At 34.8% G+C, this 22,180-nt stretch overlaps 2 protein-coding genes across 5 annotated transcripts in view; one reads left to right on the top strand and one right to left on the bottom strand.

The window, feature by feature from the left end:
• The first annotated feature begins 86 nt into the window (after nt 1-86).
• On the top strand, nt 87-3,106 carry Sys1 (Sys1 golgi trafficking protein). The gene is made up of 3 exons (XM_076129068.1): nt 87-469; nt 1,003-1,124; nt 1,583-3,106. Exons 1-3 carry the CDS (start codon nt 290-292, stop codon nt 1,770-1,772), a joined length of 492 nt encoding a protein of 163 aa, XP_075985183.1. The 5' UTR covers nt 87-289; the 3' UTR covers nt 1,773-3,106.
• A 430-nt stretch (nt 3,107-3,536) lies between these two features.
• The window catches only part of LOC142982533 (mannosylglucosyl-3-phosphoglycerate phosphatase), a 33,972-nt gene continuing 15,328 nt past the window's right edge, over nt 3,537-22,180 (bottom strand). For 3 of the 4 annotated variants that reach the window (XM_076129065.1, XM_076129066.1, XM_076129063.1), the window contains 13 exons: nt 21,840-21,947; nt 21,120-21,206; nt 19,633-19,799; nt 19,238-19,336; nt 18,729-18,851; nt 18,243-18,408; nt 17,645-17,823; nt 16,899-17,054; nt 16,039-16,218; nt 15,168-15,292; nt 14,625-14,732; nt 14,095-14,191; nt 3,537-12,553 (listed from right to left, as the gene is read on the bottom strand). In XM_076129065.1, the coding sequence (XP_075985180.1) occupies nt 12,470-12,553; nt 14,095-14,191; nt 14,625-14,732; nt 15,168-15,292; nt 16,039-16,218; nt 16,899-17,054; nt 17,645-17,823; nt 18,243-18,408; nt 18,729-18,851; nt 19,238-19,336; nt 19,633-19,799; nt 21,120-21,206; nt 21,840-21,947 (1,679 nt within the window). In that variant the 3' untranslated portion in view covers nt 3,537-12,469. Of the gene's footprint in view, nt 12,554-13,498; nt 13,581-14,094; nt 14,192-14,624; nt 14,733-15,167; nt 15,293-16,038; nt 16,219-16,898; nt 17,055-17,644; nt 17,824-18,242; nt 18,409-18,728; nt 18,852-19,237; nt 19,337-19,632; nt 19,800-21,119; nt 21,207-21,839; nt 21,948-22,180 lie in introns of all 4 variants that reach the window. The other variant, XM_076129064.1, reaches the window with a different exon arrangement.

Here is a 22,180-nt window from a genome sequence, read left to right as displayed (position 1 = left end):
ATGAAATTTGGACCAACTGTGAGAATTATATGGCAGACTAAAAGCAAAATTAGGAAACAAAAAATCTACAAATGGCAACTCCATTCGTGTCAGAAGTGTTGGAACTTCACTTGTCATCGGATATTATCAAATAAAAGTTTTGTTCACGAAAATTTCATAAAAATACATCCATATGTTCACAATTAAACTGAAAGAAATCAGAAAACAGCCTTACAGAGTGCTACCGACATAAACAAACAGTTATATTAGTGAAAAAATTCATGGTTTTGTGTAAATAATTGTGATAAAAATGTCGAAAATTAAGAAGCTGACAGGTTCATTTCGCTACACGCAATGGGATCCCTGCTTGATTGTGTCTCAAATAGTGTCCATGCAGTCTGTTTTGTACTGCAGTTTGTGTATAATAATCGCTCTAATGCAAGATCTGACGGGATCTACAAGGACGTTGGATCACATCTTTGAGTACCATGTGAGTCACTTTGTAGGTGTTTGTTTACTTTAGTATTTTGGATGTACGTCGTCTCTGTATTATGCAGCAGCTACGGAGACCAAATTAATCTTTGTAGGTTGTTATATCTCTCAATGAAGTATCAAACTAGTACTGGTAAAGCAGACTACAGACTAATTTGACTAGCTTTACGTACCGATAAACAATTTTTAGAGGCTACGTAATTTTCTGTACAGTCTTAGAAGTATGGCCCAGATAGAGACCCAGTTGTCCTGTGTTTTTGACGAGAACTCATTAGTTAAGGTTAGGGGTATGGAGTCTCAAAATTGTGCTAGGTTTCTGCTGAAAACTCATTAGCTATGGCAAAGAGTATAATGTCTCTACTTATGCTTTATAATGTCTACATATTATTGTAAATGTATGTTTATTGTTGTTGGTCTTTCTTTCATAAGAAAACAACTACACTGATTTAGTTAAAAGAAGGCCAATTGATAGGTAAAGTCCCAGGAAAGGTTTCAGGCTTCTTTTTTAAAGTATGTATTTGCAATTTTCAGGAGATACATGTACGAGACAATGAAGGTCGTTCGGTCATCTTTGCATTTGTGTTGAATGCAATCATTGGAGCGTTCGCGCTGTGGACTATTGTTGGCAGAACTAAACTGTGCTTGGACTTCAGGTACTGTATCTTAATAACATTAAAATAAGCTAAAATAACTTGTTACATATATACTAATTATATTTATAAGTTGAATTTATTTTACTTTACGATATTTTAAAGTTATTATTCCGTAATAGCTAAGCAATATAAGCATTCTCCTCCCACTCAAGTTGTTCAAGGTTCCCGCATAGACTATATAAATAAAGTATATTAAGCGATTCCTTAAATGATAATCACCTGCTATAACTGTCTTCTTACACAAGTAATTTAATCCTAGTCTAGTACAATATAGCAAGGGATTTCTTTTATTATTGCATTAAATCAGTCACTGCAGTTTGGGAAACCTTACAAGTTAAGACTATTTAAAACAGTTCTTGAAGAAATTCTATGCCTGTGACTTACACTTAGGCAACATGGAGGACTTCAAGCCATCCCTTCAGTGTAACACCAAAATAAAATTTACTTTTCCGTTTCAGTTGCACATACCACGGCATTCATCTCCTCGCCTGCTGGCTTTACAACGGTTCATTTCCAACCACATTTTCTTGGTGGGCTCTCTCAGTATCATGTGCATGCATCACCTGCGTGGCAGGAGAGTTTTTATGTCTCCGAACTGAACTGCAAGCTATACCCTTGAGCAATATTGGAGCTAAAGTGGATTTATGAAACTGATTAATAGTTGATGTTGCTTTGTATATATGGAAACAGTTGTTGGAAGGAAATTGAAGTAGCAAAGACATGATTAAAATATTAGTTTTGTAACTCAAGGCCTGTTATACTCAGTGGTGGCTAAAGTGTATGAAATAACCCAATTTAGGCTGTCTATGATATTGGTCCTAGGTAATATGAGTCTATAGCAAGAATATTGGACATACCAAACTCAGGGCTACTTTTGAGATCATGGAATTAAAAAAACCTACTTGCCCTTTTCCTGAGCTTGCAAACATAGCCAGGACCTTGTGATGAGTTGCATACACTACTGCTGGGATCAAAGGGGCTTTTAAATATAAATAATGGATCATAGAGGCTGTTGCATATAATCATGATTCAGTTTTTAAGACCAAAGCAAAATTTTCCGAAGTATACCGAACGCTTACGACTACGCCCGAATGTTTCCGATCGGTTTCGCGGCCGAAAGATTTTGATAAACGACTTAGCTTAATAATTTGCTTTCGAAAATATAAAGGGTAATTAAATTACTGCGTATTTATAAAATATAAACGAATTTAATATGTATTAAAAAGCTTTGTCTTCCTAACAATAAATTAACATAATGTTTCTAAAAATGTGACGGTCCAATGCAGTTTTTGCTCTTGTGAAAATTTGGTACTAATTTCTATGTATGAAGCAAGAAAGACTAATTTCCTTACACCCAATAACTATTAAATATGCGGTTTCGAAAAGTAAAATGTAATAATATGCATACTTAAAGATTATTAGATATTATTTGTAGTTTGTATCATTTTATATTTGTCGTAAAACGAAAACTACTAAAATGTTGCCACTCACTTAATTCAGCCAAGTTGTATTAGTTTAGCACCTACATACCTATAATATCACGCTCATTATACCCGAAGGTTTAGGCATACATCTGATAAATTAAATTACAGTACAGTCTCGAATAATGCAGAACGCTAAGCCTAATTAACAATATAATTTATAAAAAGCGATTTTTAGAAACGGCCTTCGTCTGTGTTACATACATAAATACATATTACGCCTTTTTCCTATAGGGGTAGACAGAGACCTAAAAACGTCACTTAGTACAGGCCTTTGTCAGAGTTGGTGCATAGAAAAATACTTTTTTCTTGAGTGGCAACATATTTTGTTTTATTGTAAATATCAAAATTGAAGGAATAAAGTAGAATGTTGTACTGTTATTATTGTAAATTGTTGTGGTTATAATTAAATAACAATTGTAAATACCTATGTAATGTATGCTGAGTATGCAATATTTATTGTTTGTAATTATTGTAAATATATCATTATTAAGTCAACAATGTACTTATTTTTATTAAATCAATATTTGTATATTCGGGCTATTATAAATGTGCGTACAACGCCACATATTTAATTTTAATGTACTCTCCCGCTCGCACTCACGTATTGCTGCATTCTTATTATGGTTTCGTAGTACATAGTTCGCATGTTTGCAATACTCCGAGTATAATGTTATATCCTAATATTGTAAATGTGAAAGTATGTTTTGAACTTTGAACAAACAACTGCTGAATTTCTTTCAACGAAATAGATAGTTTATTACCTGTATCAATACAAGATACTCTTTTTACCTTAGATTTTTTCCAAGCAGAAGGACCTGTATCAAAGAACTTTTAAGTATGCAAAGTTTCATCACAATGTTTTTCTTCAGTTAGTCCAAGTAAGAATATTTCATCTCCATGAAACAGGGGAAAAATAAAACAAGTCAAATATCCACACTAATTTAATAGATAAATCAAAAACATGTCGCAACGTAAATTCATAAAGTATATCACAAATGTTGTACAGCTAGCGTAGATTCACATAATCACTTTACAATCGCGTGCTCTATACACTATGCCTTGATTAGACACTATTAGACAGTGGCGAACAAAATAAATGAAAAAATGTTGAAAACGGAAGATAAATTCCTAAAATCTTTTTTTGCTATTTATTAATATATAAATAGCAAAAAAAGATTTTAACTCACGCACTAAGATTTACTCTTGTGTCTCTCACAAACAACAACGGACACTAATCACGACTAGACACGAAACTACTGTCTGTGGGTCACGCAAATATTTGTTTCGTGTGGGAATCGATCCTAGGACTATGACTCACGGGTAGTGGCCGTCTGGGAATCGAACTTACGACACGCGTACACTGCGCCACGGAGCCGTTTAATTAACTACTTTATTCTGAGGGCGATTTTAGGTATCCATACTCTAAGAATGTTATAAATTTGGACATGTGTTCGTTTCTTTGTAATTCTTTCACGTGGAAACGACCGTTGATTTGAATAAAATCTTAAAGCTTACTTTTCGTTACACGCCGACCCGCGACGGCAAAACATTAAAACAATAGTTAATACTTCGTCTCAAGAAAAGTATTTTACTAAAAATAAGAATAACATTTATGTTGAAAACTCCTGAATCTCACAACGTTTTGATAAAATAATGTATCTTTATTTTGCCCGCCACTGTACTAAAAACTAATCGTATTGTGCTCTAGCACTAAAAAACTGGAGTGCATGTCTTTAACGCTATATTAAATATATCATAATCATCACAACACTTAGTATATATTATTATTTACCTCTAATTATTACATTTTCAAAATATATTCATTTATTCCCACAAAAATAATATTCGTCGAGATAAAATGATAACTGCTATAAGCATATAGCAATAGCATATTATAAATAGCATAACGAGTTTGCACCATTAGTTATAAATTGTTTTATAAAATTATAATAATATCAAATATACAGCATAAAATGCAGACAATAATAAACAGTATTTTCCAAACAAAATCACAACACATGCTATAAACTATACAACAGAAACGCGCCACTTAACTTTGTGTGTCTGTACATAGCAAGAGTTGTACGCGTACTATAATATCTCACTTGGTTACTTATATTAGCGTATCTGTCATGCTGTGTCATTCATTCTTATTAAGTAGTATGAGTCAGAGCTGTAAAACTCGATAAACAGCAAAGACGAATAGCAAATACTATAGTAAGTATCTATAGAGGTATGTAAAATATGAGCAGGCTTGGTTATCACTGGAGAGATATCAGAACGTTACAAAAGGAAGTAGATTGTGCTACTCTGTTTCCTTTCTCTACAGACGCCAGCAGAATTAAGCTTTTGTTTTCCACAGCAATCCATTAATAACTAGCACATGCTCGAGTAGAGGGAGACAGCGTATCACGATTCTTAATCTTTCCCTAACCAAAGGATAGATAAGGTCTACTTCTCTACTCTATTTAATTCCTCTATGATACAGACCAACAACTTCACAATTAAAAGCAATTTTATTGCTGACAAAACAACCTATTATTAAATAAGCATACAACAAATATTAACATCTCAGTTATTATTCATTATTAAATGTATAATTGGCTACAAAATTAATCAACAAAATGTATAAGATTTGTATAAAAATAAGCTTAAAATATCGACTTTCAATACTGGTTTTAAAACTACGCGGCCAACCTACTGCGTTGAAATCGAAGCGTATGGGCCGTAAGGATCTGGTACTTTGTATTAATTTCTATACATAAACTGTCTATACTTAATAAACTGAAACGAAAACATTGTTTAGCCACATAAATAAAAAAATATAGGAGTAGGCAACCCTTATTACTGAACCTTATTCTAGGGTACTAGGTTCACAGGATCGACACTTCGGCGCCACAGAAATTAATCTATATTATATATCTCTATATTCAGCTCATTTCTACCCACTGTTGAGTATAGTATATGGAAATTAATGCATATTGACAAATCTTTACGATCAGTGCGCTTCGATTTCGATGCAGTAGACGCACAGTTCAAGTCTGAATAACAATATACGTAATTCCATCTATTGTGCTTTCGAAATAAAATTGTAAACTTAAGCATATTAAAATAATATGAAAAGTAAAACTGCCTAAAAATATATAACGTTTTAGAAACGAAGGATTAAATGAATAAAGTTTAATAAGAGCCAGATAACCAATCTGCTGGATAAAGTGACATCCATCGGATTAACTATTTGACACTTATTCAGAAGTGGTCAAAACAAGACTTAAACTTTCGCGGTGCATGATTATTATCTAATATTTACTTAACTTGCGACCACGGCCAGTTACCTGTGCCGAAACGTCCAGCAATATAAGGTTTTACAGCTTTATTTTGCGTCCATTTCTGTATAATATTAGATAATAATTCAGTAGCTTTAAAAATAAGAATATTTAATATTTAAAATACAACCATAGTTTTGTTATAAAAAAAACATTGTCTTTGGTTAATATTAGAGACGATTAAAATTATTTCGATATTTCTTAAATATATTTTGTCTTTCGTTAACTTCACGTTAATTGTCGTGTAAATTCAATATTTCATTATCCATATAAAAAAAGAATAAAATATGTTGATTCATGATTTTTTGACTTGAGTTCAAACAACTTTAAGCAAATAAAATCTGCGGTTATTAATATCTATACTAATATTATAAAGCTGAATAGTTTGTTTGTTTGTTTGTTTGTTTGTTTGAACGCGCTAATCTCAGGAACTACCGGTCCGATTTGAAAAATTCTTTCAGTATTAGATAGTCCATTTATTGAGGAAGGTTATAGGCTATAAATCATCACGCTACTACCAATTTGAACAGAGTACCAGCGAAAAACGTTACAAAGACAGGGAAAATTTTGACCCATTCTCTCTTATGTGACGCAAGCGAAGTTGCGCGGGTCAGCTAGTATTCAATAAAAATAAATGTTATATGAAAGTGTGTATATTGAGTTGTCCTCACACCACGGCCGTAGCCACAGGTAACAGCTAGTTAAAGGGGAACTATTAACTATAACCCCAAAAACATCCCCGTATTCAAATAAGCATATCTTGAACCTCCCTTAAACACCCACCGAAACCGCAATTATCGATGTACTACAAGTACATCGATAATTGCGGTTTCGGTGGGTATATAGCATATTTTTATTGAATTTACACGACAATATGAAAGTGTTATAAATAATATAAAAGTTTAGGAGCAGTGAAGGCAGTATAGCGGTGTTCATGATATAAGAAAGTTATACATATATTACAAGTTCGTGTATCATCTAAGACGGTTACGTTGCTTGGAATACTTAATATATCGGCCGAACTACAAAACATAGGAAAATATCTCGTTTACTAAAGAAGTAATGAAATTCTATTTTTATGTTAAAATGCTCTTTTCCTCGTTCAATAATTTTTCGTTATTATTCGGCTATTTTCTCATTAGAGTGCCATTTTCGTTTACTAAATAAGTAATTATACCGAAATCCTATTTGCTCGTCATAATGCTTTAATCTCGATGTTATGCTATTTTCTCGTTTTAGCGCATTATTTTCGTTATAAAGCATATTTCCTTAATAATAATGTCTCCCTGGCTAATATTCAACGGCCGTGTACATGGAATGATCCAAAACACAGGCACACTCTCTATTCCATCACTCTCATAGTCTGGTGGGACGGATAACCGACACGACAGACAAGAGTTCAGACGCGGGACCGATAAATTTACATACTCTTTAAAGCATGAAAGTCTGATCTCAACTGTTTTGTTTCTTGTTTAGTTCGACCGATATTTGAAGTGTTCAACCATAAGAAGTGTTCCACAATTAATAGACTTAGGACGTATTGCTGATGTGCTACAACTTGTTTTATATTTGCGAAATGAATTCACATTCTTCAGAGAGACTGAAATGTAGATACTAGATACCTACATAATACGTATAAGCAACATAGCAGCCATGACATGACTTGAAGATCACCTTTTTTTAGATCATATTTCCGAATTCTATCAAAATACAAAACGTCAACTGTGCCACATTTCCGCTTATGTCATCTTTGCCCCATTTAAAGTGATATCAACTTTGCCGCATTTGCGTTGCCAACTTTGCCACATATTTCGCAAATATAAAACAACTAGCATATAGTGGCACTAAACTAAGCTATCTAGCCGATTATATATTAACCTACCATAAGTATATTTCTTCTTACTAAACCCAGCTAAATATACAGGCTTATATCTAAAATAAAGCCTTGAAACAAGCCTCATTTTAGATTAAAAGCTGAAAAATAAGGCGTCTTTTGCTAAAATCTTGCTTTAACGAAACGTAGCTATTGGAACGAGCCAATAAAATGTATTAAATAGTAAATATCCGTGTTAATATTATAAATCTGACACTTTGTTATGCATCTTTGACGTGAAAACCGCTCAACCGATTTGGATAATATTTAGCTAGGTGATAGATTACATCCAAGGAAAGGGTACAAGCTTTTATTTTCTTTTGTTTTATCATTCAGTTAACCATAATTTCAAACAAAATATAGTCACTTATTAGCTCATTTCAATAGCATACTGTACCGTGTAGTTATCTATACTAATTCACGAAAAATAGCGTGTTTTTAAAAATAACTATTACGTATAATTTCAATAATCCTCTGTGTACGGATCGGTTGAAAGAAATATTTTTATTTCTGCTTTGATATGTTATGCAAATAAGGTCGGTTTTCCAATGTTACGGTGGAAGGTAGAAATGACATTATTAATTACAGCTCCAGTAGTAGTTTACTATTGTTTTATAGCCGTAAATTTTTAAGCACTTCAAATGGCTTTGACAACTTTGCCATTAAACATGTCAGAAACTATCTCCCACCCAACTAAAAAGCTACAAGAATTTCAAATTCAGTATAATATTAATATAGGGCTTAAATACCCAAGAATTGGTAACGTTACCCAGAGTGGGCAATGTTGTCCAAGATACAGGCAGTTACCTAAAGCGGGCAAAGTTGTCCAATTTTTAGGCAATCACCGATAGTGGACTAAGTTGCCCGAACTGTGGGCAGCTACCTAGAGCGGGCAAAGTTGCCCAAGACGTAGGTAAACCACGAATAACATAGTAACAGTATATATTCACAACAGTTAAGAGTATTTCACGGAAGACTAGGCCTATTTGGAATGATGGCATTACTTGAAGTTATTTTTATTTATAATTGTGTAATTAAACAAGACAACTCCCGCATCAAGAATTGCTCTTGTGTCGCGGGGCCTTTTACAAACACATAAACAACGCACACAAAGCACAACCAGACCCAAAAAAAATATTTGTGGATGGCACAAATAATTGTTACGTGTGGGAATCGAACCCACGACCTTCCGACGCAATGGTAGCGGCGTGGTGACCTTAACCACTGCGCCACGGAGGCAGTCTCATTATGAATAATTATGCAGTTCGTCAAGCTGTCTTAAGATCTCTGATATGGCTTAACGACTATTATCTTAAACATCAAGCAGGACCGAATTTTAACGTGCCCTCTAAAGCACGGAATATTAACAAGCGGTCCCCAAACTAAGCATTTTGCACGCCGTAAACTTTCATCTCAATGATACCCGAATACTTTTTCGAAAATGTAAACAATAAAAATCACCAATCTATAGCCATTAGCCATATCTTATTCCTATTGAAATTTGAGTACAATATTTAAAAATAAAAATCATTTCAATCAGCTTTCGACCTCAGACGTAAAAAGATACAACTTGTTATCAATTTAACATCACTTAAGTCCTTTTTCTACTGTTGTTTAATTCAAGGTATGCCATCACCCCCACTATGAAAGCCTAAGAAGCTATTAATACTAGTCAAATAATTGATAGTCGTAGTCTAACTTACATAGAATGGAATACTATGTGTGAGGTAGATGACTAAACTGACTTTGTGAGTTTCAAGTCGGGATATTATTTCAAAATCACGTCTAAAAAAATAACTTCTAACCCCCAGTTTCTGAGATACACATAACTGTAGTTTATCTATTCAATAGCGTTTAATCTCCTATAAAAAAACGCTATTGTATAGATAAACTACCGCTAAATGTACTCAGAAACCGGGGGTAAATCATTCTTCGTACCGTGCTATACTACGCGTACCTTATAAAATGTGCAACGACATGACATTTAAAATTTCCAACTAATTGATTTGAAAAGTCATGTAGGTACGGTATTTTTGTACGTATAACAAAATGTCCTATAATATTTTGTTCTTTTACTAGACCAGGGATTCCCAACCTTTTCGTAGACCGGGACCACTTTTATTTTGTTCTTGCTAGCAGGGACCACTTCGTAACTATATTAAAAATAAAGTGTAATCATCCTGAAAATGATTAATTTTAACCATATTCTGACTTCCACGGACCTCTGGTGGTCCGCGGACCACTGGTTGTGAACCACTGTACTAGACCGACGAAATATATACATAGGAATAGATAATAAATAATAATAAATTGCATACAGTAGTTTTTATAAGACCGCTGTATAGAGGATATCTTTACAAGTAATTTTTTGAACTATTACGAATTGTTATCTAACTAAAGAAAGTCTCGTTATAGCACTTGAAACTCACAATTATATTACAATAGTTAAACAATTTGAGATAATATACGTTAGTGCGACCATTATTCGTAAGAAGTTCGAAGATCCACTATTTTACATTCACCGTTTAAGTAGAAACAGTCACCTAAGAACTTTTTTATTGTATGATTTTTTTACCTATATTATAAGGGAGTAGATGTTTTTATATGACGCCTTGAATTACTTGACGTTTCGGCCCAGGTTGAACCCGTTGTCGCAAATAATCCAAGGTATTATTCATGTTCGCGTTAATTCCCGTATAATAATATTAAATACACATTTTCTTTTATTTAAATATGTGTAAGGTTATAATGTTTAGTGCAGATCTTATTCGGTGACCGTTCTTGGAAGAAATTATTTAATGAGATTTAAAATTCGTTACAAATTTCGATTGAAAATGCGTTTGTTAAATGAAAACAGGATATTGTCAGTTCTTCTCAAGTCTTTTTCGTAACTTCAAAATTCTAAGTGTTTTTTTTATTTTTGTTCGCCTATTAGGGTGTTTAAGTGTCTTAACATATCCTATTTTCGTTTAACTAAACACGTTAAATGTACTGAAGGCGATCTGTTTGAACTTGTTGTTAACCCTGTTACCTAGAAGACACCGACTTGTTCATACTAAGTTTTACATACGAAAGAACAAATGTTTGTGAATATCATTGATTAGTAAATATTATAGAAAAAGTAATACTTTCAAATTGAAAAATATCATACAAAGTACCTAATCTGAAGTACTTAAAATATGGCATTTGACTTGCATGGTAAAGTCACCCGTAAGTAGCAAAGTTGCCACAGTCGACTATACAGAAAATTATGATAAACGGTTCTCTAATAATCCCACAGGCCACATTAATTCTTTATTTTTAAAAACGTTACTTTTATAACATAAAAGGGTAAAATATACACAAACATTTGTTCCAATTTGATCCAAACTTACCTTACCTAGAGCGATTTCCTATACTATCAAATAACACGATTTACATTTAAAATCTATTGAAAAAGCACAAGGTAGTAGACGCTCATCAGTTTTGTCATACAACATTTTTGTTTACTCGATAGTGGTAGAAAATCACTCTATACTATAAAGCCCTGTAAAAATCTCTCTCTTTAACAATCGCCTTCATAAAATAAACATTAAGAAAGAATTACTCCAGATATATAGGGAACAAATGTCCCGCAACATGTCGCTAGCGCCGTCAGATGAAGTTGCGCGATGTTTCCGAACTTTGCTTAACATGAGCTTTGTTCACTATAGCCAAATACTAAAACGATACTCAATTTTAAGAGATGCTCAATATTACACTCAATTTCAAGTGATGCTCAAAAGTTTCGTTGGTACAATACATGTTTAACTTATGAGGATAGCACGAAACATGAGTGTAACTTATAATTGAGCGTTATTTGAGAACTAACTCTTTTTTTGAAGTCGGTTAACAATTGAGTCGTTTGACTATTTTAAGTTTAGATTAAAAATGAGCGTTGTTTGAAAATCGACTTCTTTTTTTTAAGTCGATAAAATTTTTGTGTTATATGAGTATTCGGCCACGACGCGCGATGTCGCCCGGCTTTACTTAAAATGTCGCAGGACTTATGTCCCCTTAACTTAAATAAACATAAGTTTTAAAAACTCTCACTACACGGTAAATGTAATATCGTAATTGTGGTAACATTGAATGTCTAATACGCTTAAATGTTAAATAAATATCGGTACCGACTTAATACCTTAATGGTAGACTAAGTATGGGGTAGATTTCTTGTCGCTTGTGATAAGACGTGACAAATTATTTACTAGTACTGTAGCACTGTAAGACATTTAAATCCAGTTTGACAAATGTGACCCAAACCAAATTTTGTTACGTTTGGGAATAGAATCCGCGATACCCACGCTTAGTAGCCTCGAACGACATCACCATTATATCACGGAGGAAGAGGGGTGGGATGTTGTGTATTTCAGTTAACAACTGACTGATCACATTGAGTTATTAATGAAAAGAAGACGTTGTGCCTGTGAGCACAAAGGTTTTGCAGCACTATAAAACTGACTGCCTTACTATACTTTCTTAACAATTATTCGTGCTCATTACACAAATATTCGTCCTAGGTATAATAAAATAAAATTTCACACGTCAAATACATAGTTTTAGAAATCTACCCCAATACTCAACAATAATCTAGGGTGCGAAATGTCGGTACCATAGAAAGCACCCGTAGAATGTCGGTAGTTCTTACGGAGACGACTCGTCGTCTACCTCCTTGATCACTGTGTCGGACTCCCATCTAATACGTTCCGCGATTAACGCTTGTAGCTCCTGGAAAAATTAAATATTATTAAGACTAGAAATAGCTGATGTAAGACCCCAAGTATTCAAATAATTTACAAAAAAGATAGCTTTATGTTTGACCCCAAATTTTGTTTTGCTTCCATGCGAAGTTTTATCGAAATTGGTTCAACAGTTTTGCTGTAAAAGAGGCTTGTTTAATCCCATATCTTTGATTGTTTCCATGCGAAATTTTATCGAAATATGTTCAACAGTTTTGCTGTAAAAGAGGTTTGTTTTAATTCCATATCTTTGATTGTTTCCATGCTAAGATTCTTCAAAATCGGTTCAACAGTTTAGCTGTAAAAGAGGCTTATTTGATCCCTTATTTTTGATTGTATACATGCTAAGTTTCATCAAAATCGGTTATACAGTTTTGTTGTATAAGCGTGAAAGATAGACTCTCCCATTTATAAGTTTGCTGTAGTATGGATGATATAATATGTTTTGTTTTATATTTCCTTGTATTAGGTTTTTCATAGCTGCTGGAATCAGAAATGAATTTCCCATGCATTTTACTTAGAACGTGACCGTACCTATGTACAATTAAACTGCCTTTTCATGCATTATTTTATAAAAATCCTCGATTTATCAAATTATAAGTCAGTTTTGGTTTGGAATGGCGTCTCTATTGTCTATTCTTTTGAGTTTTGAATGTTTCAAAAGACTTTAATACCTACTTAAATAACTTTTCTTATTTTCATTATACACTTTTAAATTTAGGTTTTACGCGTGCAGAACAACTTATTCTTAAAAACATTCACTGCATATTTAACCCATTTTGAATTTTAGTATTATGTTTACAAGTTAATCTTCAAAATTATTGTAATTTTGACCATAATAATGACCGTTAGCATGCACAATGCATATAAATCCATAATATTACAATATAATGTGGTATATTTTCCCCATGCATCATAAAATTTGGATACTCACTACATTAATAAACCTTTCCTTTATTAAATCCGAAATATACGTCTAGCATTCTTTGGATCCCCATTTTAGATACAAGGTTAACCTATTTAAATAAAAAAATGAATTTATTTTAAAGACATTAAAGAAAAATATGGATATAAAAAACTAAAAAATAAAATAATTAATTTAAGTATTTAATTTAATGTAACGGGATATCGGGAGGGAGAGCCAAAGCCAACGTTACCTGCACTTGGCAAGCGTGGTGGACTCAAGGCCTAACCCCTCCCTCATTACGGAAGGAGACCTTTGCCTAGAAGTGGTTACATTTATTTATTATTCTCTCTAATTTACTAGAAGGCGAGAACAAAGAACTGTATCAAATGGACATCGAACTAGTGACCTCAAGATAACGAGACAATAGCCTTGCTCTCAGTCAAATATTATCTTATGTGAGGTTAATTAGTCTGTTAAAAAAATATATTATTATTAATTAGATTTTTTATTATTATTTAAATTTATTTGAATTTAAAAACAGTTCCCTCCCTACAATAAGTGATAGCAAGAACCTTTGCCCAATTATGGGACAATTTTCTTTTTCTTTTTGATATTACACATACCTCTGGTTTGTTTAATATAACGATCCTGTTTTCTAGTTTAGGTGCTAGTTCGCATGACTGCTGTTCAAGATCGTCCAGCGATGCTCGGCGGGTTAACCTGAAAAATCGACAAAACATGATATTTTTTTAGATATTTTTAGACATTATACTTTTGTAGGCAGCTTTTATACGAGCCGGAGGTAAGGAAAAACGAAGCCGAAATGGGGAGTCTTATTAAAAGTTTCTTATATTTCTTTAAGGTTTTGTAAAACATATATTTAGAAGTCCTACAAAATTGATTCGTATTTTTTATATTAAATAATATTATAAAAAATATGGATCAAATTCTGTGCTATGCTCTGGGTCTTTTCGACCCATGCGCGACTACTGGCGGGCTAGAAATAATTTACATGACAAATCATTGATGCCTGGGTTTTGCTTAAGAAGACCTCGCGAATATAACATACAACCGGGATCAACTTCTAACGTGCACTCTGAAGCACGTAGACGCTCAGCTAGTAGTAATACTAATATAACTAGGTATATCTTACCTGTGATGTGTATTATGTGATGTTGGTTCTACGGCGGCTGACGACGCCCTGCGAAGAGGCGGCGGTCCATCTAGCTCACTGCCGTCTAGCATTTTTACTAAGCTATGCCTGTAATAAGAAAACAAAGTGTCAACTAAAACGATTTATTTATTGTCATTTCTTCATTTATATAATAGCCAAATCCCGCATTAGGTATTACTTCTGCGTCGCGGGGATTTTTATAAACATACCAACAAAGAACTTCATAGTGCAGGCACACAAAATTCTTGTATATAAAAATATATATTGAAATATTCTTGGAAATAAAGAAAACAATGTTCAGTACGGGAATCTACGAAATCCGCGTATAGTAACTATATGGTAACCACTCTATTCACAGCACAACGAACGTCTTTATCATAGTAAATTAAGTTATTTTTAATACTCCATATAGGTTCCTTTTCATGGCCTAATTTCTAGAATATTATTCAATTTAAGTCTTGTAATCATTCCTACTTTTTTGGTCCGTTTTCAATAATCAACAGTCAGTAAGGGTTAGTTTACCTCCTACTGAGAGTGACGAGCGACTGTCGATGCTTGCTGGGCCGCGACTTGCCGGTGCGCACGTTGATGGCCGCGAAGTGGTTCTGTATCGCCATGCCGATCTCTGGACACATGTCTTCTGGGATCTGAACAAAAATATATAAATTTTATAATAAGCCAGCGTGGTGGACTCTAGGCTTGAACCCTCTCTCATTCCGGGACGAGACCCTTGCCCAGCTAAAACGATAATAGGTATAAAATTTAATAAATTTAACCCATTACTGTCCCACTGCTGGGCAAGGGTCTCCTCCCGAAATGAGGGTGGGGTTAGGCCTTAAGTCCACCACGCTGACCAAGTGTGGGTTGGGGACTTTGCATGCCTTCAATAAATGTATTAAACAAATTTTAGGCATGCAAGGTTTCCTCACGATGTTTTCCTTCACCGTTGGAGCATGTGATAATTATTTCTAATACATACATAACTTCGAAAAGTCATTGGTGTGTTGCCTCGGATTCGAACCTGCGACCACTGGCGTGGGAGGTGTCAACTTATACCACTCGGCTATCACTATAGCACTATATATAATAGGTAACAAAAAAAAAATTGACAATCCTTTCACTTAAAACTTTAACCCGAATACAGCTAAATAAGTGTATCGACACACCTACCGAACGTTCGGCAAGGAAATTCAATAACACAGCGAGCTGGTTGAACCGAATTTGCAGCGTTAGAGCTAGCGCAGGTGTGTCGCTAAACTAACTGTTTGTGTTATCACATAAATATGATACTTTTTTACTTTTCCACACATGCATTATTAGGTCCTAGATTTTAAATGCGACGTGTTATTACATCCTATTTTAAGAGATTTTAACGTAATTCTTGTGTACTTACAAGTATTTTACACTTAGGCAGCATATTGAAGCCATCATTGCCACTATGCAGGTACTGTTTGACCGCAAGTCTGTACTTCTGCTCTCGCTGTAGATATTCGTCTCCTATTTTAACAACTTGTTCAGCGACGCGGGAGCCGGCCGGCTTTGATGGGTCGAATGCAAATGATACGCCGGCCACCTGTGGAAAATAAAATGTAATTTATGTATAAATACATAGCATGTAGTTAAGGACAGTCACCGGTCTGAAGGTTAAGCAAACTTTAGAGTAAAAACTTTATAGATGGGTGACTGCATAGTGGTATAACTACTGACTGTTCGGAACCGAGATTTTATAGTAACTCACGATACAGAATGCATAAGTACTCTACTACATCGCTTTTTAATTTCTTTAAGGCAGTAACCGCCACGGCCGGTGAGAAGTCAGGCACAAGACCGATGGCTAGACACACCAACCAAAAAATCAAAGCAAGTATTATAATCGATTACCTCCGTGGCGCAGTGGTTTAGATCGTCACGCCGATACCACTGCGTCGGTTCGATTCTCACACGGAACAATTATTTGTGCGATCCACAAATAATTGTTTTGGGTCAAGTCGTACTTTGTGTCCGTTGGTTGTATGTTTGTAAAAGTCCCCGCGACACAAGAGCAATTCTTAGTGCGAGAGTTGTCTCTTTTTATTTATTATATGTTTTTATTTGACTGTTACTACACTACAAAACAGGTCTAAAACCCGACATATCGCCGAAACGTCAAATAAATTATAGTACCGTAACTTTTTATTTTCATTGCATTAATACCCGTTTTGAACTATAGTATTTTATGTAAAAGTCATTTTAATATTTAATTGTCTCTCTCACCTGTGGGAATCGTCCTTCCAAGCTGGGATATTTGCTGACAGCGTTTTCAAGTACTTGTAGCACGACTTCGCCCGTCGCTTCCACCACTACCAGGGGGTCACGCATAGGGATGATTGTGGATAAGTCTCGAAGAGTGAAATCTCCTGCTGGATGGACCTGGAAAATTAATGAATAACTATATTTATTAATTGTGTTTTTTCTACCTTTAAACTCCTAGTTCAGGCTGTTTCTTGAAACAAAATAACCTATTGTTGATTCCTGAACCCTATAATCCCTGAAATCTTCATGAAATATTTTCAAAATTAATTCAACGTGAAAACCAGTCTGATGCATTTATAATATAAATACAGGTAAGGAGTAGTAAGTATAGATTTACTGTTTGCTCAGTAGTCTAGTCTACCTATTGTCACTGACAATAACTGGGCACGAATTTTAACATGACCTCTAAAATACGGATCGAATTCCACTAAATGAATTAACATTCTTCGCTTGCTTAACAGAGATTGATTAACCCTCTGATCGCTTATTTCCGATTTAAACGCAAATACAACTGGCTACGTGCAAATCTTATAGCATTAGACTAACACTACAAATCACTAGAAGTTACTGTATCAAATAGCACTAAGTATGCGCATTGCTCGGGGAAATCTAAAAAAATCACTAGAAGTAGTTCTTTTCACATCTACGTCTCTATTAATATTTCTGTCTACACCTTAGTTTCTAGCAGCCGTAATTATCATACACACCTGGTCAGATCTAAAAGTGCCAGAATTAAGCAGCACCAGGTCGGCGCCGGTGGCCGCCAGCAGTACATCACACACCCAGTTGCCCAGGTTGCACTCCTGCCGCCTGATGCATGAGAACCGACCCTCAAGCGGCACGCAGATCTTGCCCAGGACCTCGTCCATTTTACCTTCTATCATCGCTGGAAAAGAAACATAACTAAATAAGTTCTCAAGAATTGTTATATAATAATTATTAAATTGAATTGCCTATAGGAAATGTGTAAAACATATTTCATAAAATAAATAAATATGTTTTAGAACATCTGACTTGTACCGTGGGTAGCCAGATGAGTAGAAGCCATATTTATATTTATATTTATATTAAATCTTAAAAGAGTGAGTGGTGACCACCCTAACTATTCTTTACTATTCCATTTGAAGGAAGTGCTTTTAAACATAAAACACTATCAACATTTTGAAAAGTTTTTGCATTATATCTTTGAAAACTAAGGCGAAACCTTTTCAAAATGTCAATGAAAAAATATTTTAATTTCAAATAAGGCACAAGTACCTTGCTACTTAAAAAGTGAAGTTTTCAGAATATTGAAATGGTACTTACAAGAATACTGGTCAGTTTTAGCTTTAAGCGCGAGATCTTCAGCATAGGTGCTGTTGACGGCGACCTGCGAGATGTCCACGTCTGTCCCCTCGGCCGTGAAGCTGATGCGAATCTTGCTGAAGTGACGGAAATCTGTGCCTGATTTCACTATGTATCTGTTGTTTATCTGAAAAAGAAATAGTAGTTTAAGAAACAATATTAGTATTAGCCTCCATCGCCACACCGCTACCAGTGCAATGGGATATCGTGGGTTCGGTTCTCACTCGGTATAAATATGTGTGCGATCTTAAACTAGATGTTTCGGGTACGGTTCTACGTTGTGTTCGTTGTTTGTAAAAGTCCCCGCGACACAAAAGAAATTCTTTATTTGAATTCAGGAGTTGTCTTTAAAAAATACATAAGTATCAAAATGAGATTGGAAATCGACTCCAACATAGTTGGATGGTAAGTGTGCTTTAATTTTGATAACAATTCTAATATACTTACATCTAAAATCTCATACACGTGGTCATGTCCTCCCAATATCAGATCAATGTCAGAACAGCCTTCCGCTAGCTTGATGTCGTTTGGTGTCCGCATATGTGTCAGTGCTATCACGAATTCACAACCCTGGGAAGAAAACGGATATTATTATAACATGATGGCTGATATACTAAAGTTATTATCACTGAACCACCCATTTTTGAATGAGATAAGTTAAGTAACTTGAGGATATTGTGTTGAAGGTTGAGGACATTAATATCATTCCTGCAAGAACTATATGTACCTATATAATTTTATTTTTACTTTTCAAGAACTATATAACTTTTATTGATATGTTACTTTGAGTTTCAATTCTCGACCAGGATGTTGAATGTTTACAAACAAAAAGCGCAAATTAAAGATTCTTAAAGAAGCATCTAGGAATTTGTAGGAATTTTCTGCATTTTAAACAGCACTCTAGCAGGATATTTAAACCAATCATAAAAGTTAAAGTTAATATAGTTAAAACTTACTTCTTGTTTCAATTGTGATGCCAGTTTGGTTCCCGCTTGCACAAAGTCTATGAACGTCACTTCTTCTGGGTTTATCGTAGCTAACGTTTCTAGCCATTCCTGGAAATAATAATAGATTTTAATATAAATATGTAGGTCAGTAACAGACGTAACAGTATTTAAAGTGTTTAAGTACAGATTTCGAGGTTGTAGACCTCCGTGCCTCGAAGAGCACGAATCGCCGCCAGTACGACGCCTGACCTCTCTCTAGTCGTGTCGCTTTTCATCCCACCAGGCAATGATGAAATAGAGATCGTATCTGTGTATTGTGCACACAATTGGCTATCAAGTTTTCTACTCATTCAACTGGCCATCTGGCCAGTTTCTTTGAAGTTAGCCAAATTGCTAAATATTACCTGTTCAACAAGTCCAATGAAGCCGATCTTATGTCCGTTGCACATGAGCGCGTGTGTGATCTTGCCGTCGCCCAGTGGTCTGCCTGTCTCGTTGTCTATCACGTTGGACATCAGCCATGGGAAGTTGCATTGTGCTACTAGCCCGGAAAGGACTTCTAGGCCAAAATCTGGAAAGAACAAAATGTTTATTAGTGTTTATCGATTTGTCTGACAAAATAATTGTAACGATTTGGATTAAATCTGGTATATTTATAGATTATATCTCGAAAAAGTCCAGTGCCATGAGCATTAACTAGTATTATAAATGGTAAAATGTGTATCATTGTTTCCTTAAAGTCGAAATTTGCGTAAAATTTATTATGGCGATTAATTTCATCCCTGACAGCGTATAAGCTATATTTTTCCGCAGATGGAGCCGCGGGTATCAGCTAGCTTTTTTAAATGTTTATTAGCGTCTGCCAATAACAGAGTAATACTATGAATAATAAAAAGAAGCCGTATTAAACAAAGTTTCAAGATCACATTTGCTCTTCTTATTTTACGAAGTAGTGACTACAATACAATTAATTGTTATCAGTCAAATATTAATATGTCGGAATTTAATTGATAAAAGAACAAGGCCAAGGACTATGTATAAAAACAATAAACAATTATCTTTGATACGTCGTTTTATGTCTCATATGTGCGTTGTTTATGGTATCGTATCATAACGATTTTGAATAGCAAGGTACAGATGGTTACCGAGTGATAGTGTGACTGGTGATCATGAGGTCTCGAGTTTGATGCCCACATTGGACGAAGTTGCTAATTCCTGTTGAAATGTTCTAAATAGTAGCCTGCGACCGAGCTATAGACTCACTCCTATTAAATTTGACCTACATTATAAAATGGAGCAGTGATAGCCGAGTGGTTCAAAGTGGTTTCGAAGTTATGTGTGTATTAGAAATAATTATCACGTGCTCCAACGGTGAAGGAAAACATCGTGAGGAAACCTTGCATACCTAAAAATTTGTTTAATACATTTATTGAGGGCATGCAAAGTCCCCAACCCGCACTTGGCCAGCGTGGTGGACTCAAGGCCTAACCCCTCCCCCTCGTTTGGGAGGAGACCCTTGCCCTGCAGTGGGACAGATATGGGTTATTAAAAAAAAAAAAAATTATAAACGGCGAGTGAGTGCATATGACTCAACGTTGCTTTTTAGTTCCTCAAATTTACGACCACACCCAAATAACTCCATATATCATGTGGATCACAGAATTTTTTCTCTATATGAGAAAAAAATGTGTGATCGTGTGATTGTGTGATACAGTAACAGTTAAACGCCAGTTTCGTGGGTTCGAACCCACTAAATAATCGATAGTTGGACCATCACAACCAATTACATCTACCTACACCTTCAAGAATAACAGTTATAACATCAAAGCTAAAAATTAAACAATCTTTTGAACATTTCCTCCTTTTTGAAGTCGGCAAAACTTTCACTTACCAAAATCATGGTTGCCAAACACAGCGCACTGAGTGCCAACTTCATTCAACACAGGCACCATTTGTTCTCCTTTTGTGAAAGTACTTACTGAAACGTGAATTGAATAATGATTTAGTTAATGATTTATTTATATGTGATTCATTGGGGAACTGTGGTATGGAGTATGTAGAAGGCAAAGGCTTGAATGGCCGAAGGACTGATTGTTCCATCATCAGATTATATTATTCGAAGAAAAATCTTGCGTTTTGACCGATTTTTCATTAATTATAATTGTTATATTGAAGCATATTTCTTCTTTATCTTGTTCTTATCCTACGTTACGTGGGGTCAGTACAACTTGTTCTTTCTTAAAAACAAGATGTAAAGGGGATTTGGCTGATATATTTACAACTACCCGCCTGTCTCACGTCAACCCTCTTAGGGATGACAGTATTGATAACAAAGTTTTTCTTTTAAATCCATTTGCTTGACGTTTCGGCAAAGATTATATGAGCCACGGTCTAAGTCAGCCGTAAAACAACTTATTCTTCTCTTATACCTCGAAATTATTCTAGAATTCAAGATATCTTATAAACAAAAATCTTTCTTGCTAGAGCTGATGATGTTCTATGATATTTTTAAAGGTCAGGCTTGTAGACGCTATACCAAATCCATTCACTCATAGGAGACACATATGTATGACTGTTTGTCAGTTAAAAGGTTTGTTGTCTTATTACTTACACATGCTAGGTGAGAATACATCTCCACTGAACAGCACCAACGGATTCAGGTGTTGTAGAGATTTGACTGCTGTACTGAATCTTAAGGCACCTCCCACTGGCTCCGTATCTGTAAACAAAAACATGTTTGTAAGTAAGCCCGTGACTACGGTCGATGCAATTCGATCGAAACGTCGGGTAAACAAATAAGGTAACCTAACCTTTCATTTTTCATGATTTTTTGTGTTTTATAATCTTATAAATAAAAAAATGTAACCCATTAATGTCCCACTGCTGGGCAAGGGTCTCCTCCCGTAATGAGGGAGGGGTTAGGGCTTGAGTCCGCCACGCTGGCCAAGTGCG

This window comes from Anticarsia gemmatalis, chromosome 22, assembly GCF_050436995.1.
Source record: "Anticarsia gemmatalis isolate Benzon Research Colony breed Stoneville strain chromosome 22, ilAntGemm2 primary, whole genome shotgun sequence".
NCBI classification, from domain to species: Eukaryota; Metazoa; Arthropoda; class Insecta; order Lepidoptera; family Erebidae; genus Anticarsia; species Anticarsia gemmatalis.
The sequence above is the reverse complement of the archived record's forward strand: the minus strand, read 5'-3'. Positions and strand labels throughout refer to the sequence as shown.

Bases quoted from the DNA above. Each gene is read 5' to 3' on its own strand.
- Sys1 (XM_076129068.1), top strand. From the start codon at position 290: ATGTCGAAAATTAAGAAGCTGACAGGTTCATTTCGCTACACGCAATGG. The intron at 470-1,002 runs GTGAGTCACTTT...TGCAATTTTCAG, and splicing joins ATCACATCTTTGAGTACCAT to GAGATACATGTACGAGACAA. The intron at 1,125-1,582 runs GTACTGTATCTT...TTTCCGTTTCAG, and splicing joins AAACTGTGCTTGGACTTCAG to TTGCACATACCACGGCATTC.